Source organism: Microtus oregoni, unplaced genomic scaffold, assembly GCF_018167655.1.
Source record: "Microtus oregoni isolate MIOR12 unplaced genomic scaffold, Mior012 000026F_ref0000081, whole genome shotgun sequence".
Classification (NCBI taxonomy): Eukaryota; Metazoa; Chordata; class Mammalia; order Rodentia; family Cricetidae; genus Microtus; species Microtus oregoni.
The window spans coordinates 26066431-26084145 of NW_024543085.1; the positions used below are offsets into that span (position 1 = coordinate 26066431).

The 17715-nt window shown below is 44.1% G+C and overlaps 1 protein-coding gene across 3 annotated transcripts in view; it reads right to left on the reverse strand.

Annotated features, from left to right (window-relative positions):
- The window catches only part of Cep41 (centrosomal protein 41), a 41068-nt gene extending 23554 nt beyond the window's left edge, over window positions 1–17514 (reverse strand). For 2 of the 3 annotated variants that reach the window (XM_041675579.1, XM_041675578.1), the window contains exons 1-2: window positions 17443–17514; window positions 4474–4537 (exon numbers count right to left, since the gene is read on the reverse strand). In XM_041675579.1, coding sequence (XP_041531513.1) covers window positions 4474–4537; window positions 17443–17475 — 97 coding nt within the window. In that variant the 5' untranslated portion in view covers window positions 17476–17514. Of the gene's footprint in view, window positions 1–4473; window positions 4538–17442 lie in introns of those variants that run through there. The other variant, XM_041675580.1, reaches the window with a different exon arrangement.
- Window positions 17515–17715: the final 201 nt, after the last annotated feature.

The window sequence follows — 17715 nt, forward strand, 5'->3', positions numbered from 1 at the left end:
CAGCTAAGTCCCACAAAAACCCCAGACAAACCACAGCATAGGAACATACATCTGAAAATCATATTTCTGTTAAGAGTCTAGTATCCAGAATAAACAAAAGAACTTAAAATGTAGAAAAATAACCAGTTTTAAAATGAACAAATGATCCGAATAGACATTTTTCCATAGAAAATAAACAAGTGCCAATAAGCGCAAAAAAAAAGGCGTTCATCATCATCATTAGTCATTAGAAACATACAAATTAAAATCACAAGAAGATACTTCATGCCCATGATGGTGGACAAAGCAATGGTGAAGATGTGGAGGGGACACAGCCCTCTTGCATTGCGGATGGCAAGGTAAGCTGGTGTGGTTTGGTTAGAAAAGTTTGGCATGTTCTCAGAAAAAAAAAAGTATCGTATAACCAGTAATTCAAGTCCTCAATATCCAAGAGAACTAGAAACATATGTACAGAAAAACTTGTATATGTAATGTTCTTAGACATACCATGCCCAAAGAGTATAAGTAATCTAAATGTCCAGCAACTGCTGAGCAGAGAAGCAAACAGAATACTTGTACAATAGACCATCCCTTGGCAATAAGAAGGAATGAAGTACTGACATACGCTGTGGCATGGATAAACCTTGATACATTACACTATGTCAAAGGGAACAGACACAACAGGCCACATACAACTCCACGTACATGAATGGTCAGAATAGGCATATTCACAGAAACAGAAAAGACCAGTAGTTCTCAACATAGTCAAGATGTTCTCTACAAATTGATAAATAATTCCTATTAAAAACCAGCCTTTTTGCAGTGTGGTGGCGCACGCCTTTAATCCCAGCACTCGGCAGGCAGAGGCAGGTGGATCTCTGTATTCGAGGACAGTCTGGTCTACAAAGTGTTGCAGAACAGCTAGAGCTGTTACACAGAGAAACTCTGTCTCAAAAAACCCAAAACAAAACAAAATAAAACAAAAATCAGCCCTTTGACAAATGTAAAGAAAATTATTCTAAAATTTATATGGAAAAGCAAAGAAATTAGACTAGTTAATATAATTTTGTAAAGAAAACAGAATGGGAATAATGAGGCTAATCAATTCTAGCCACATTAATCAAGACTGTGGTATTGGCAAAAGGCTATACAGACAGATCACGGGGACAAAACACGGACCTGTAAATAAACCCGTATAAATATTCTCCTGACTGTTGACTCAGATGAAGATGCCAGAGCAGTCAGAGACCCTAAATTATGAAGCTAATCTTCATCTCAGTCAGCCCTCCCTACATGAAAGCAGTTCAAAATGTATCATGGACTTAAATGTAAAACCTAAAAACTTTAAGGAAAAAAAATTGTGACAGAAAGCGTCTCTGGGATATAGTTTAGGTCAGGAGTTCTTAAAGTGGATGATTGGAAATATGATTACTAAAAGGAAACAGATAAAAGCGAAACTCATTAAGATAAAAAGTTTTTTTTCTTCAAAGATTGCCAGGAGGAGGAAAAGACAAGCTACAGATGGAGAAAGGATACTTATAAACCATGCCTCTTGCAAAGGGTGAGTGTCTAGAATCCAGAAGAAACTGGAAATTCAATGGCAAAAATGCAAGTAACCTGGTCAGCATAGGCATTTCAGCCAAGCAGGCAGACAGAAAAGAAGCACATGCAAACAAAAGAGCCCTCATTTGCTAGCCGGTGAGTGTAACTGTAATGCTATACTACCACTACAAACCTTATCAGTTCGGGAAAAGTAAAAGATGGCGCCGCCGCCAAATACAGGTGAAGATGTGGAGAAAATGGTCATGTATCTCCTACTGGTGGGAATGTTAAATGGTATAGCCACTTTGGAAAATAGTTTGACAGTTTCTTACAACCAGGAGGCAAAGGCAGGAAAATCAGGAGTTCAAGGCCCGTCTTGGTTATAAAAGGAGTCTGCGGCTAGTCTGGGCCACATGAGACTCTGTCTCAAAAAGAGACAAAACAAACCGACTCAAACCAAACTATAAACTATGACCTAGCAATTTCCCTAAGCAAAAAAAAAAAAAAAAAAAAAATCACTAAGACTTGCTCATACACAAAAATAACCTGTAAATGAATGCCTACAACACTTTATTTTTTATTTTATTTTTGTTTTGTAACTATCCCCCAATTGGAAACAGTGCTAATTTCCTTCAACTAGCAAGTGATTAAGCCAAGTACAGCCATACCAGGGAATACTAGGCAATAACACAAAGAACACACTGCTGCTACCCACAACTAACTTGAAGCTCCAGAGAATTCTGCCCAGTGAAAAATATCCACCCAGGCTGGACACGCATGGCTCTGTGGTAGAGCAGCAGTGTAGCAAGTGTAAGGCCCCGTGTTTACTCTCCCCTCCCCCGCCAGGGATCAGCACGGATAAAAGCAAGGAAAAGAAACAGAAGACTAGCAGAGCACAATCCGCAATGCTGCACGCCGTACAGCTCCACAGATGTAGCGCTCAGAAAAGACAATGACAGGATGACAGACTGGAAAAATTAGCAGTTGTGAAGATTAGAGAGGGATGGGAGTGGGAAGGAGGCAGGGCTACTAAAGGACCACATGGGAATCTTTGTGAGGACGGCAGTAGCCCATAGCCTGGCTGCACATGTCGATGCTGTTATCACCATAGCAATAGTGCAGGCGGGGAGAAACTAGCAAAGAGTATGCAGAATTTCCATCTTGTTTCTTACAAATGCATCTGCATCCACAATTATTTCAAAATAAAAAGCTTAATTAACAAAAAGCAATTTAAAACTCATGGGATATAAAAGAATTCTGGCATTTAATATGCACGACAAAATCAGATGCTATGTATTACATTAAAAATTTAAATTAATTTCAGATGCCATTATTCAGTCAAATTTTTGTTATGGATTAAACTGAAGAGATAGACAGGGGTGGTTCAAATTCCTACTTTTTTCCATGAGAAAAACTTTATGAAGGTATAGATAAATCTAGATATCCGAAATAAACCTGGGCTCTTAAATTTTGCTTATTTATTGTGGTACAAGAAATAGAACCCAAGGCCTAGCAAATGCTAGACCTGCACTCTACCACTGAGCTATACTCCCATTCCTTTAAAAGACAAAATTTTAATTTCTAGTAATGGGTAGACCGCTGTGAGTTCAAGGCTCGTTTGTCTGATCTACATGGCCTGTTCCAAGACACTCAGGGATCCGTAGCACAAAAACGTACAGAGGTAAAAAGATTTTGACTGAAATTCATTTATTTACAGTGGTTTTTAACAAAAGAGACGAGCCCCTTACAACACTATAGCACTGTGAGTCTTCCAGAAAGATGGATGACTTGCTATTGAGGGGAAGCTGGAGTTGTTGAGGATACTGTGGCAGAAGAAACACTGGGGGTGGGGGTAGGGGTGGTACACAGGACAAAAAGTCTAAGAGCCAGACCATCAGGCTTGGGACCCACTCTCCAGTGCTGACTTCCTCACCCTGTCAAAGACCCTAGCTTTTATCTCCTTCACTGAAATCTGAGTAAATTACAAAATCTCCAGGTCATGATTTTCTCCTCTGGAACAGTAATAACATTTTCATTTGCCTAACACACAAAATATTTGCAATAATAAATATCCGTGTAGCATGGAGATGCATCAAAGAAATAGTACATGCAAATCTGGTACTGAAAACATTTGTATCTATGCTAGTTAGGAAATGCAAAATGGAAGAGCATGATTCTGAAGGCGACTGGAGAAAGGGAAGAAGATTTAGACGGAGGGGACCACCCCCTTCACTCTCCTCAGGTGGCTTCAGACACCGCAGAGAAATTCTGAACTGCGAGGGAAAGGCTGAAGAGAACAGAAACAAGCAACTCAAACCTCACAAGACTGCAGAGCCACTGAGATCTGGGCATCAGCATCAGCAGAACTCGGGAGAGATTCGGACAGTATGGAAATTAGCAAGGTTCTCTTGCAACTGCTTTCACCTAGGGGCAGCTCTAATTCACTCTCGGCTGGCATTTTAGTTCCTCTCAAGCCAGTCAGCCTCCACTTGAGTCTCGGTGCTCTAATTGCAAAAGCCACAACCCACAGCCATCCTCCTATCTAGCGGAGTCCACACTTTTACATGCAGTCAGCACTGTGCAAACACGGGACTGAACAAACACGCACATGTATAATCTATTGCTGTCAGTTTGATGGAGTACACTTAAGGTGCTCCAAAATGGGACTGTGACCTCCTGGTATTTACTCAGCATCAGGCCTGTAACTTATTCAACATTGGCTTCCATTCTGATGATTTCCTTTTCTTGATTTAGATGATTTTAATGGGGTAAGCAACAATAACTGAAATTACGTGAGTGCGAAATTTTACTGGTAACAAGAAAAACAGCTTTCAAGACATCAGGCAAGACAATAAGAAACTTCCAGCTATGGTTGACCCCAGTTTGATGGGCTCTTTCCTGTCTATCAATAGCTATTAGATTTTTACAATTCTGTTTCTGATTGTGACTTACCAGTATCCAGTCTTGACTTGATATGTTGATACCTTGGGTTCTGTGGTATCCGCCTGGTCAGGTACTACAACAGAAGACAATTCACAAGGAAGGGGTTACCATGAGGGCTGTGGTGGGAAGAGGAACACACGCTGAAATTTCAGGTTCTAGTGACAAACGAGGTTCAGAGGGTCAGAGCCCTTACAGAAAGGGCTCGCAGTACATTTCCTCCAGTGGAGGTAGTTACCTTGTTCCTATTAAAACATTTCCACATTTTATCAAAATAATCTCAGAGTGCTGTGTGCTAAGGAAAAAAAATACCTTAGGAAGGTTATCTTCCAATGAAGTACTATGCAGTTCCCTTTTTAATGTCATTCCTTTTATGACGGCTTCAGGGCCATCTCCTCTGGACACTCCTAGATCTTATCCACAGCTCCCTACAGTGTGGCAGGCGGGATCCAGATGCTCCAGATGCTGGCAGGCTCTCTGGGGCTCCACAGATGTCACTGCCATGGCATCTGCTCTGTGGCAGCTGAGGCTCATGTGGGCTCGGGGTGAGCTTACGGTCGGCAGAGATGTCCAGGTCAGATTTGCGTGTGTTGTGCTATGTTCTGGTAGTTAACCCTTGGAATCCAAGTGCAGACAATCCCCCATAGTAAATCCCCAAGGTGAACGCAGAAGCCAGTAAGGAAGGGCAAGCTCAGAATAAAGAGCGTCTGCGCTGACCTGTTTCTAGTCTACGGATATGAAAAGCATGTGTTCTGGACAGGGACCCTCTGACCTTCATCTCCTGCACCCAATCCCATGTTGCATGGGTGGGGACTGTCCCTCCTAACATCACCAGCTCAGGCAGATAACTGCCAAGAGTGCTTTTCCTCAACTTCTCTTTGGCAAAACTTTTGTCTACCCTGAAGCTGCCTGAGGCAGAAAGAGACACTCTCCTCCTGGCCTGCAGAATATGGAACCCCATCCCATCCTCCACAATTAGATCTTCTCCTCTAGTTTGGGATTTTCCTGAAGACAGGGACAATGCATTGCTCATGTTTGTGGGACCCAGTACATGCTAAGTTGCTAATTATGTGTCTGAGGACTGAACTATACTACCTACTCCTAAGGGAGAAAGTCAAACTTAGAAAGACTGGATCACTTGCCTTAGCTAACAGCGAGGGACAAGCATGCTGTTGGGAGGGACTATGAAATAAATCACACCTTTCAGAATGGCCTACAAAGCACAGAAACAGCCTAGCATTTCTATGATTTATGCAATCAGAGACCAAGAAGAATTTTTAAAAACTGAGGGCAGTATGACCAGAGCGATGACTTGGTGGGTAAAGGTGCTTTCTACCAACCCCGACAACCTGCATTCATCCCTAAGACCCACATGGCAGAAGGAGAGGACCAACTCCGGAAGGTTGTCCTATGGCCTTAACACTACATGCACCCATCTGTGCACATACACAGTGAAATTAAAAAAACAACAACAACAAAACAAAACTGGGGGTACCTACAGAGAATTATCCATTTTAATTTTTAAAAATTTTGCCAAGTAAGTACATAAAATCCTCACAACTTCCACTTGCCATTTTATTTTTTAGGTAAGTATATTTGTTTTTTAATTAAATTAATTTTTAAATGGCATAATACATAATCTATCTGCTATTTTTTTTTTAACACTGAGGATCAAACCCAGGGCCTCTCATATGCTAGGCAACCAAACTATACCACTATACACCAGCCCCACCATCTGCTATTTCAATTACCTAAAAGGTTAAAAAAAAAAAAAAAAAAAAAAGAGCCCTCAGGGTAAAAAGGTCAGTTCCTTCATGTTATTAAAAAGCCAATGACGTTGTCTGTGTTTTTCATTTCACACCAGGCAAGTAAAACCTTTATTATGAACACTGAGCACGGATCCGCTGCTAGTGTTTGCAATCACTGAGCTGACTGAGCCCCAGAAATATGGTGGAAAACTGGCTTCCTGTTGTGACCAGTGATGGCTGCCTAGAAGAGCAAGGGACAAGGCCAGCTCCAACACCTTCCCTAGATGAAGACGGAGACAGTTCTTAAGAGAAAGAACAGCACGCAGACACAGAGAGAAACTGGAGGCCAAGTTCCCAGAGGCAGACAATATCATGAAAAATTAAACAGGGAAGCAAGTCCAGCACACACACACACACACACACACACACACACACACACACACACACGTCTCACTTATCTTCAGCTTCAGCTGAGGGACTTTTCCCCCAAGTCTATATTTTTATCATTTCTATACCCTATTTCCTGTTTTTACTTTTGTTTTGTTTCCTAGCAAAGCTTCTTTTGAAAAATTTCAGGCTAGTCTCTGCCGAACCATGGACATTTGTCCATCCCTCGGCCACATAGCTGAGCCGTGAGGGTGCCTCAGGGGACCAGGTGTGGCGGCAGCAGAATGGTGAGGGAGGGAGTGTGGGCAGCTGCAGCTGCGGAGGCCTCCCCACCCCCGGTTTTCCCTTACATGGACTAATGAGAAATCCATATGCCGCTGGAGAAAAATGTCAGATTTCTTTCCCAAGTTCTCATTTCTGTTCCATTTCTTAGTCCGTTCTAGGACCTGCATGGACAGTAAGCTCTGTGTGCTACATTGCCAGCGGAGTGCCTTAGGATCTGAGGAAGAGCTACACTTTCTTCCTGAAAACTCCTGCTTTGGGGATGGCTGCCTCTTGACCTACTGACCAACTGGCTTTGTTTCCATGATATACACAGGCTGGAATGGTGGGAAGTGGAAGGCCTGTGACAAGAAGCCGGTTAAAGAGAGACTGTTCATTCCTTCTACAAACACTTAGTGAGTGCCATTCATTCCAGGGACATTTATTACTGAGGTCCTGGCAGACCGCAGGTCCCTCTGAGGAATGCAGAGATAAAAACAGGCCTGGCCATCACCCCTTGCTCCCTGCGGCTATTTGGTGTCAGTGTGACAAGGAGAGGGAACGGAGGGGGATGGGACACGTGAGACTAGTACCTTAACAAGGCCAAGAGTCAAGAAGTGCTGCTGAGAGTGCTGAGTTCTGAGGGTTATGGTGGGTAATGAAAACAGTGGCGTGTGGGCACTAGAGGCCCCAATAATAGAGAAGCCCAGGGGAAACGTGAGGACAGAGTGTAGGTGACATCTCAAGAAAGCTAGTCAACACTGGAAGGCATGGAGTACTGGGGACTCTGAGAGAACAAATGGCACTGGAGAGGCAGGGTGGGGGCAGATCACAGAGGACCTTCTATCGAGAAAACCTAAGGCACTTTGCCTCCTGTCCTGTCAATCAGTGGTTTCCAATAGGTGTGATTTTGCCAGCTCTGTGCCCAGGGACATTTATCAAGGTCTGGAGACATTTGGGTTGTTACAACTGAGTCGTGGTGGTGGTGTGTTGCTGGTGTTTCTTAGGAAAAGGCAAGAGAGACTGGGTAACATCCTATGACAAGAGCCAGCCCAGATGTCGACAGTACGGAGCTTGAGAAGCCCAAGAGGAGAGGACTGGGAGTCAGTGACGGTTTGGGGAGGCGTGGTGAGAGCTCATTTACATTTTGGGATGATCTATCTGCACAATATTGAGAATATGATCATAGTCAAGAGAAGAGGCACAAAAATCAGCCTAGAAGCTCATGCTAAGGGGACAGAAAGCCTTATAAAAGTGGCAGCACAGAGGAGGAGAAGGAGGTTTCGAGAAATCTCTGCAATGTGAAGCTGGGGTTGTAGCTCTGCCTAGTGCCTGCCCCTCCATCTTTAACATGTAAAATCAACATGGCTACTCATGGACCACCATAAAAAAAGAGGGCAGTAGCACTCTAACCCTCAGAAAAAGTAGTGAAAGGAGAAGCATATATGGAAAAACATTACGTAGGAAGTTTGGGGACATATTAAGCAGGGATGTTTGTAGGTTATCAAAAATAGAAGTGTCCAGCTGACAATATGGACAGCAAGATCAGGAGAAAACTAGGTTAAAAAACAATTTGGGAATTATTCATATATAGGCTATGAAGCCAGGGGGACTGTCTAAAATCATTCTGAAACAGTTTGCACTAGGAAGACATTTCCCAACCTTGGCAGTCAGGTGGGGAAGAGCCCTGGCTGGGATGCAGGAGAGGCCAAAGGAAGGAGATTACAAAAACTAGGAGAAAAGATTTACAGGAAGAAGGAAGGAGTCAACATGGAACAAGGCTGTCAAATCCAAGAACAAGAGGCCAAGCAAGAACAGACAAACAAGAATCCAGGTCAATTAACAGAACAGAAAAGTAAATTTGGATTTACAAATCAGGACATTGTTGATGGGGCTAGATGGAAGCAATTATAGGAGAGTAAGAAGGGCAGAAGCAGAAACAATAGGTAAATGTATGGGGGTGGGGAAGGAGACTTGTCAAGGTAAACTCTCTCTTTCCTTTCCCTTTTCCTCTCCCTGCCTCTCTCCTCTCTGTGGTGCTGTTTTTATGTATTTGGGGGGGGGGGGGGTAAAGGAGAGATTTAAGGATGTGTACAGACAAATGGGCAGAGGCCCAGAGTTCACGTGGAAGGGGCAGCTTTTGATACATATTTAAAATAAATATTTAAAAAATCCATAGTTATAATAAAGCTCATCATGAGCGGGCAGGAAGTTGAGAAAGTTGGTGTTTGTAAATTACTACAGGCTTTTTGGAAATGGCCAGCTGTGTCCAAGACACTTTAAGGTGAACTATCTTAGTCACTTTCCTGTGGCTCTGACGAACACCATGACCACAGAGCAACCCCACGAGGGAAGGCTTCATTTGGCTCTATGTCCTGATATAGTCCATCTTGGGAAAGGGACTCCACCCTGAACACCATTCAGGACCTGTCAGAGAACCTTGTGCTAACAAAGCAGCAGGAAGTGTTTGCCAGATACACTGAAACTGGGCACAGTGGCAGATACCTGCAACCCAGCTCCTTTGGAGGGTTGGGGGGAAGATGTGAGTTCTAGGACAACTTGTAAGAACCCAACTCAATACACACATGCTAACACACATACAAAAACAGAAACCAAACAAACAAACATGAAGGCCCATGCACACTCTGTAAGAACCCAACTCAATACACACATGCTAACACACATACAAAAAACAAAACAAAACAAAAAACCCACAAACAAACAAACATGAAGGCCCAAGCACACTCTGGTACCATAAGAGTAGTTCAACATTCAAGACTCTTAGAAGTCTGAAAAAAAGATAGCCCAGACACTGGGTTGAAAAGGCAGATTTCCTGGAAGAATGAGTACTAGATAACAGGGATGGAAAAAGTATTCCAAGTGGAAATAAATTCTAATAGCAAAGCCATTTTAGGGGAATGTTTGAAAAACAAACTGTTCCTATTTGCTGAAGAAAGCGAAAACTCAGCAGAATGACAACCGCTCCTCTCCTTTAGTGAGCACGTCTTATGTTGTTTGACATCTGACTAAGCATTTTATCTACTTCGTCTCATTTAACCATCAGCCACTGTGACTCTGAACTCCTGCCAGGGTCTTCACATGAGCTCACTGGTAAGTTTCCATGAATCCAGGAAGCTCTGTGAAACATTCTGTGTGCGTGCATTGTCTCTGCAGGGTCCTGGGCATCCACCAAATTTCCAAAGGAGTATGTAATCCCCAAGACCTCAATAACCATCAGGATGTGGGATCCTGGGCCATAGATAACACTGGACTGGGAGAGTGAGGCTTCAAATGGAGGAGTGAGGACTAGCCCTTTCAACAATGGGTCAGAGTGAAGATACCGAGGTGTGAGGCATACAATCACGACAGAATTTTAGCAGTGTTCTTCTTTGTATACCGACATACAGATTTGTGAGAATATGAATGTGGGAGAAGAAAGATTAACGAGACGTCCGCAATGGCATCTTTCTGAAGGAACACTACAACAGAACAAAACACACCAGCAGCAGCAAACTGTCTGGACCGCAGGTGCTTTTCTGACTTCCCATCTCTCAAAATAGGCCTCACATGCTGTTTGGCACCCTTCATTCTTTTTTAAAGACACTGTACATGTTGTTCAGACCCACCCTACTTTTATATTCACAAATGGAGGGGGGGTGAATACTGGTCTTGAGGTAATCACATATTAAAATAGGTTTTTCAAAGAAGAACTTTTAAAATAGGTGTTTTAATTGGACCAGTTATGTTAATATCAAACAATCATCTTGGCCCAAGACTCCATGTACAACAATACCTACTTTCTCAGTAGCTACTACCTATGGCAGACTGTATTTTTCAAGATGGAGTCAAAATCTCCCATCCCATTAGACTGTGGTTTTACTGTCTGCTGTCTGAGAGATGGGGCCTAGGCCTTCCCTCATCTCTAGACTCGGATGAGCCTGGGGTATGACATCTAAGCTGCAATGGTAAAAGTGGTTCTCTTGGCCGCTTGCTCTTAGAACTCAGCCACCAAGTGTGGGAAAGTCCAGTCCATATGGAAAAGGACATTGGTAGGAGATTATTAGCTCCAGTCAACAGACAGCACTGATGGACACACATGTAAGTGGAGTTTTTGAAAACTTCAGGCTGTCTGCAAAATCACATGCGCTTTCATGAGATAAGCATGTAGCAGAGCTAAGAGCCAAAAGAGATAATGGCAGAAGTGCTCCTGTCAAGTCACTAAATGAGGGCACTATTCATAACAAACCAACATATACCGGGAGTAGTGCCCTACCCTCACGTCTTCTGCTAAGTCTCTTAGGGCTAACAATGGCCAAAGCCCACACTGTCTGAACTTTACTGTCACGCACTACATGACTGTAGTTCTCATGCCCGCTACCCAACATCAAAAATCTACTTGCCAAATATAATGGATATTTTTCCTTGAACTTTCTCAATCCTTTTATACCACATGATAGAATATAATGAAACACACACACACTTGTTCCTATGGAAATTGGCTTCAGTAATCTCTCTCTCCCCTGACGTTCCATTGATACATGACTCATTCCTCTGTCAGCCCCCTAATTACTGTGTTTTTCAGGATTCCACCTCCTCAATCAATAGACTCTCTGTGACTCAAAGACTTAGACTTACTTCCTTTTATAGGCTTCTAATCTCCAAATGGTGGAATTTTACCCTTAGCTTCTCCTTTCAGCTTTAGACATATGCTCATTTATTCAAAAGTATCTGTAAACCACCATGCCTGACAAGAGTAGTGCAGGTGACTTAAGGTCCCTATGCTCTCACAAGCATGTCAGAAAAACACGTCCATAAAATCATTGTAGATGATGACAAACTGGAACAGAGAACAAACTGGATGGATGCACCTAACTTCACTCCCTCCCAAAACCTCAGTAAGACTTCATTAAAAACTATCTTAAGGATTTAAACAATGCCGAGTCCAGAGAGTGGGAGAAATGGCAGCAATCAAACCCCAGAGTTCTCAAACCCACAGAGAGGCTAGTGACAGAGAAGGCGGAACCCTAGGGAATGAGTAATTAAGTGGCTGGCGGAGGAATAAGCCATATATCACTAGAGATCAACAGGTGAAAATGACTTGATAGACTTAGGACAGCTGAAGAATAAGGACCAGGGAAAGCCAAGAACAATCTTGAAAAGGCCAAAGAATGGGCCTCCTCCGGCATCCCCACAATGGACTAAAGGAGTGGCTGCGTAAGGGCTGGTGAAAGCTCTCTGGAGCTGGCTCTCCAAACCACACCCCCACACAGACACACCACTGCGCGGAGCGAGGCAATTATTTCTTGCCCATCTTGGTAAATGTCACCATCTGTAGCTCCCCATCAGCGGGCCTCTTAATGAAAAACAAAAAACCTCAATATCTCAATCACCTTTTAAAATCGCCTACTCAGAAACATAAATCAAAAACTGATGGTTAAATCTGAAAAACATCTTACCTTGTCTAAGAATATCAGTGTCCTTATAAAAAGAGAGTACCAGTGGCTGGAGAGATGGCTCAGTTGGTAAAGTGCTTGCCATGCAAGCCAGAGACTTGAGCTCCAATTCCTAGCACTCACGTAAAAGGCTGGGCATGATGGCATGTATCTGTGGCCCCAGCAGTGGGAGACTTGGGCAACAGGATGGGGACAGGCAGATTCCCAGAGCTCACTGACCAGCCAACAGAGCTTATCCCAGGAACTCCAGGTTCAGTGAGAGACCCTGTCTCACAAAATAAGCAGCAGAGGAAGACACTAAATGTCGAGTTTTGACCACACACGCACAGGAATGAACATGTACACATGCACATACCACACCTACACCCATAAATAATTTTTTTTTTTAAAGACAGAGTCTCACTATGTAGCCCTGACTGCCCAGGAACTCACTATGTGGACCCGGCTGGCCTCAAACTCACAGAGATCTGCTTGCCTGTGCCTCCTGAGTGCTGGGATTAAAGGTGTGCGCCACTATGCCCAACTTCAAAAGTAAACTTTTAAAAAACACAAGACAACTTTTTAAAAAGAGACACCAGGGAACTGCCTCTTTCCTCACATACACCGTGAAGACATCATAAAAGGTAGCTATCTACAAGCGAAGGCAGTCCTCACCAGAAATGGAATCAGCTGGCACCCAGAGCTTCAAGACATATTGTTAAGTGGGGGGAAAAAGCAAGTCAAAACACCATATGTACAATACAACATTTATGTAAAATAAAATTACAATATAAATCTCTCCTTGCCACCCGACATAAAATGTGTAGAGAGGAAGTTTTGGAAATGATAATTATGAAAAAAATTATAGTGATAGTGGTGTAGGAAATTTTCCTAAATATAAAGTAGAATAAAAATAAAATTTGATAGTAACAATTACAAGCAGTGATAATGATTTGTAGACACATTATTCATAAGAAGTGTAGACTCAAAGTAAAGGCAGACAGAAACGCCAGGAAAATCAAAAAGCAGGAAGGAATTTAAATTCTAATTATTATCAGCTGTCTAAAAAACAGTATCTATGCAGTCAGCAACAATGGCAAGAAAAGGGAACACAGGGCTCAAGTGGTAGAGCAGGAAGCCCCATGGAGAGACCCCTGCCTGTACTCCCGAAGCTGAGGCTGAAGTGAGGTGAGTTCAAGGTTTGTCCAGGCTCCAGTGGGAGACCCGATCTTTTCTTGTTTTGTTTGTTTTTCGAGACAGGGTTTCTCTGTGTAATAGTCCTGGCTGTCCTGGAACTCACTTTGTAGACCAGGCTGGCCTCAAATTCACTGAGATCCGCCTGCGTCTGCCTCCCTGGTGCTGGGATTGAAGGTGTGCGCAACCACTGCCTGGCTGTGAGACCCTATCTTAAAATTAAAAGGAAAAAGAAAGAAAAGGAAAAGACACGAAGATATTTTGCTGGAGAAGTTGTCTAGATGACAGATGATAACATAACCGCATGAAAAGATTGCCAGTTTGTGTCCATTCAGGAGACCCAAACTAAAACCACAATGAGGGCTGGTGAGATGACTCAACAGGTAAAGGCACTCAGTGCCAAGCCTGCCAACCACACGGCGTGAGGAAGAGCCAGTCCTCCAGGTTGTCCCCTGCCCTCCACACACATACCATAGCACACAAGCACTCCACACACAAATGGTTTTCTTTTAATCCCACAATGAGATAACACTGTGTACCTACTGCGAGCAGCTGTAGCAACAATGACAATAACAGATGTTAACAAGGTTTTTGCAGAACCTAAGACTCTCATTCACTAGTGACAGGAATGGAAAACAGTACAGCCTCTCTGGAAAATCGTATGGTGTTTTCTATTAAAACTAAACATATGCTTACCATACAACCCAGCCACTGGGTCCCCACTTATCTCACAGAAATGAAAATTAATGCCCGCACAAAAAGCTGTACCCAAAGACAGGTATCTTTATTTCTAATAGTCCCAAACTGGAAGCAACCACAACGTCTTATGTTGACTGAACGAGTCAATGAGTGAACAAACTGAATATCCAAACTACAGGAACTGGTCATCACTAAGGCATCGACTGCACGCACGCTCACCCCCGATGTGTCTCAAGGACATCATCCTAAGTAGAAAAAGCTGGAAATTGGCTTTTCTATCGGCGATTCTATTCAAATAGCACTCTCAAGATGGACAACCGCTTTGTGGCTGCCAGGGATGAGGGCAGGACTGGGAGGGGCAGCAGGAGAGGAAACTGGGTGTGAGTGGGAGAGGCAGAGGAGCTACCGCGGCACTACAGTTCTCCCCTGTGACTGCGGCTCTACACAGACACAAATTAGACTATATGGAACCTGCATCTGTGTGGAGATGGCCTCCAACTACGCACAAATCGTGCAGACTTTACTACTTGTGGAACACAGCGAAAGGCACAGACCTCTCTCACGATGTTAGCACCTTTCTGCAAAGCTTTGAAAAGGGACATCACAGTGAAAACCGGCTCTTGCAAGTGATGCGGGTCTGAGACATAGACATCTTGGTCAGTAAAAGGATGGCTGGCCAAGCATGAGGGCCTGGCTTCCATTCCCTGGGATGCGCTTCCCAGCTAGCCTAGCTCAGTGCTGAGTCCCAAGTCAAGGAGAGACTGTCTCAAACCAAAACAACAACAGCAAGAAACCCAAGGTGAACAGCATCTCAGGGGAGTACCTGAGGTTACTGACCTATACACACACACCCATACACATACAGGGCCCCCCACATACCCACACACATGAACTCACATACACACACACAGTGATTCTCTCTCTCACACACACACATAGATACCTCCCACACACACCACAGCAGACATTACAACCAATATAAGAATTAGAAAATAAAGTTAAATTTCTTAAAGCATAAAGACAAAAATAGACAGGAGATAAAAGTGAAAAAAAATCAGAACCATGGGTCTAATCTCAAAACAACAAATACAAGAAAGAACATGTAGAAAATAAAGTCGACAATAAAATAACTCAAGAAAAAAACAACAAACTAGAAAGATACCAGTTTCTGGTGTTTACCAAAGTGAGTGAAAACAGACCATAGCGAGGATCTTTTCGTGAAATGTCCTAACACCAGGAATAAAGGGAGGCTGCCTGAAAGAAGCAGGTCACAAAACAACAAGATGGCTTTGGAGGTTCCTACAGAAACGCTGGCTGCTGGGCCACTGAGCAGTGTTTCCAAGATGTTGACGTTTCCAACCAAGAATTCTATCCTCAGCCACACTCTCAAGCGAGAAAAAGAAAAATCAAAAGGTGAATGTAGAATATAAACAGTTTTAGACATGCCTTACATTTTAGTTCCAAAAGTAATTATGCATTCTTTCTCATGATTCCTGGAAACTTGCCCTCTACTCAAGGAAGGCCATAAACCCAGCAACTGTTTGTACCCCCGCCCCAACATTCTCTTCCTCCGCTGGACATCCAAGTTACCCATCTCAGTGCCCTCTCTCGAGGGTGATCATACCTGCTGGAGTGGTTCACCCCCATATGTCTCCCTAACTCTGTCCCTACTTCCTAGCCCCTGTTTAGACACACACCAACAGAGCCACCTCCTCAGTCTCTCTGCTTCTTGCCTTGGCCTTCTCAACTCCATCCTCCATGGTGGGCTGCAATTGTGCCTAACATGCAAATCTGACCACACTACCAAAACTTCTTCAAAGTTCGAGTTCTGACCAACAGGGAGAAGGACGCTGTCACCCTACAGCCGCCTCTCCCACCCCATCACATGCATCTCATTAAACATTTAAATTTATTTACAGGACACAGTACAGATGTGCACACACTATGGAATTATTAAATCAGGTTAGTAAAGACAGTCATCACCCCATCCTGCTGTATAACAGACCTCAGAATTTTTAGTTCTAACTAACTTGCCATCCTGTGACCAGTGTCTGTGCATCTCTTTGTATCCCATCCCCAATTTCTGGTGACCGCTATTCTACTTTTCTTCTTGAACGAGTTGGATTTTATATTTTATATTCCAAAACAGAAGCGACACTGTGTAGTATTTACTATCAAGGCTGAGTGGTGGTAGTACGCGCCTTCAATTCCAGCACTTAAGAGTCAAAGGTAGGCATAGATCTCTGTGAGTTCGAGGCCAGCCTGGTCTACAGAGCTAGTGCCAGGACAGCCAGCAGTACATGTGAGACCCTGTCTCAAGAAACCAAAACCATAAAATAATAGGTATTATTATCATGGCGCTCCAATGCACATGTCACAGTTTCTCTGGACACCAGGCATTCGCCAAGAAAGACCTACAACTAACTGGTGTTCGGTCTGAAGGCACAGAAGGCCTCTCTCAACCTGCCTCTGTAGACTCCTACAAAGGCTTGGTGGGAGCTCATGTCTCCTTAGCTTTGTTCGTGCTGGGCTAAGTAGCACGCTCTTCACCTGACTAGTGAACAGCTTTGATGTGTCAGTCCCTTCCGACTTCAGAACCTTCCTCGTTCTCTCAACTGAGTTTTATCTTCCTCTAACATCTTCCCCAATATCATCGTATTCAATTCCAGTTTAGTTCCCATCTCTAGACTGAACTCACAAAGGGTGGAGACTTGGTTGTTTTCTTTGTAGGTCTGGAACTTGTTTGGTAAGAGTCAAATCATACTGGGTGACATTATAAATGCAGAAGGGCACGGAAGGTAAACGAGATGAATAAAGTAAAAGGTACAATAGAAAGCATCCCATTTTGCTCCTTTTGCAACGGCTTGGTCTGCTTGTAACCCGACCCTCAGAAGTGATGGGCCCCTTCACCTTCCATGTTTCTGGAGTGTCTTTTATTTTTTACTTGTTTGGCAAGTGTCACTCCTAGACTATAAACTCTTTGAAGGCAGGGGCTGTGTCTTTACGTACTTGGCTCCTCCAACCCTCCAACACTGCTGTCAGGTCAGCATTTGGGGGGGAGCACGCCTGTCACCGCGGGCGCTTCCTGACGCAGAGCCTAGGCCTGCCCCGCCCCAGGCCCTGAGCTCGGCCCCCTCCTCACGCTGGCTACTTCCCGCCTTCCAGGCGGCGGAAGTGGCCGACTGCTCGTCCCTGCCCACGTGGCGCCTTTTCCGGTGCGCCCGCCCCCTCCGGCCCTCGGGTCCGGACCTGGCCCTCACCTCAGGATTCCCAATGTGCCTCCGGGCAGACATATCTGCTCCAACCGACCACGCTCGGGGTTCTAGCCTCACGTCTTGCTACTAATCTAGCTTCCTACCCCCACAGCCCGCTCAGCCGCCTCCCTGTAATCTCTCTTCCGATTGGCCAGGCTGTCCAGGCCAGCCAATAAAAGCTCCGTTTACTGTTTCGACTGGGCAAGGGAGAGCGAGAAGCCGCTCAATGGTTGCCAAGGGCAACGCGGGACGCCCGCTAGCTCAGTTTGCGGTGCTGGG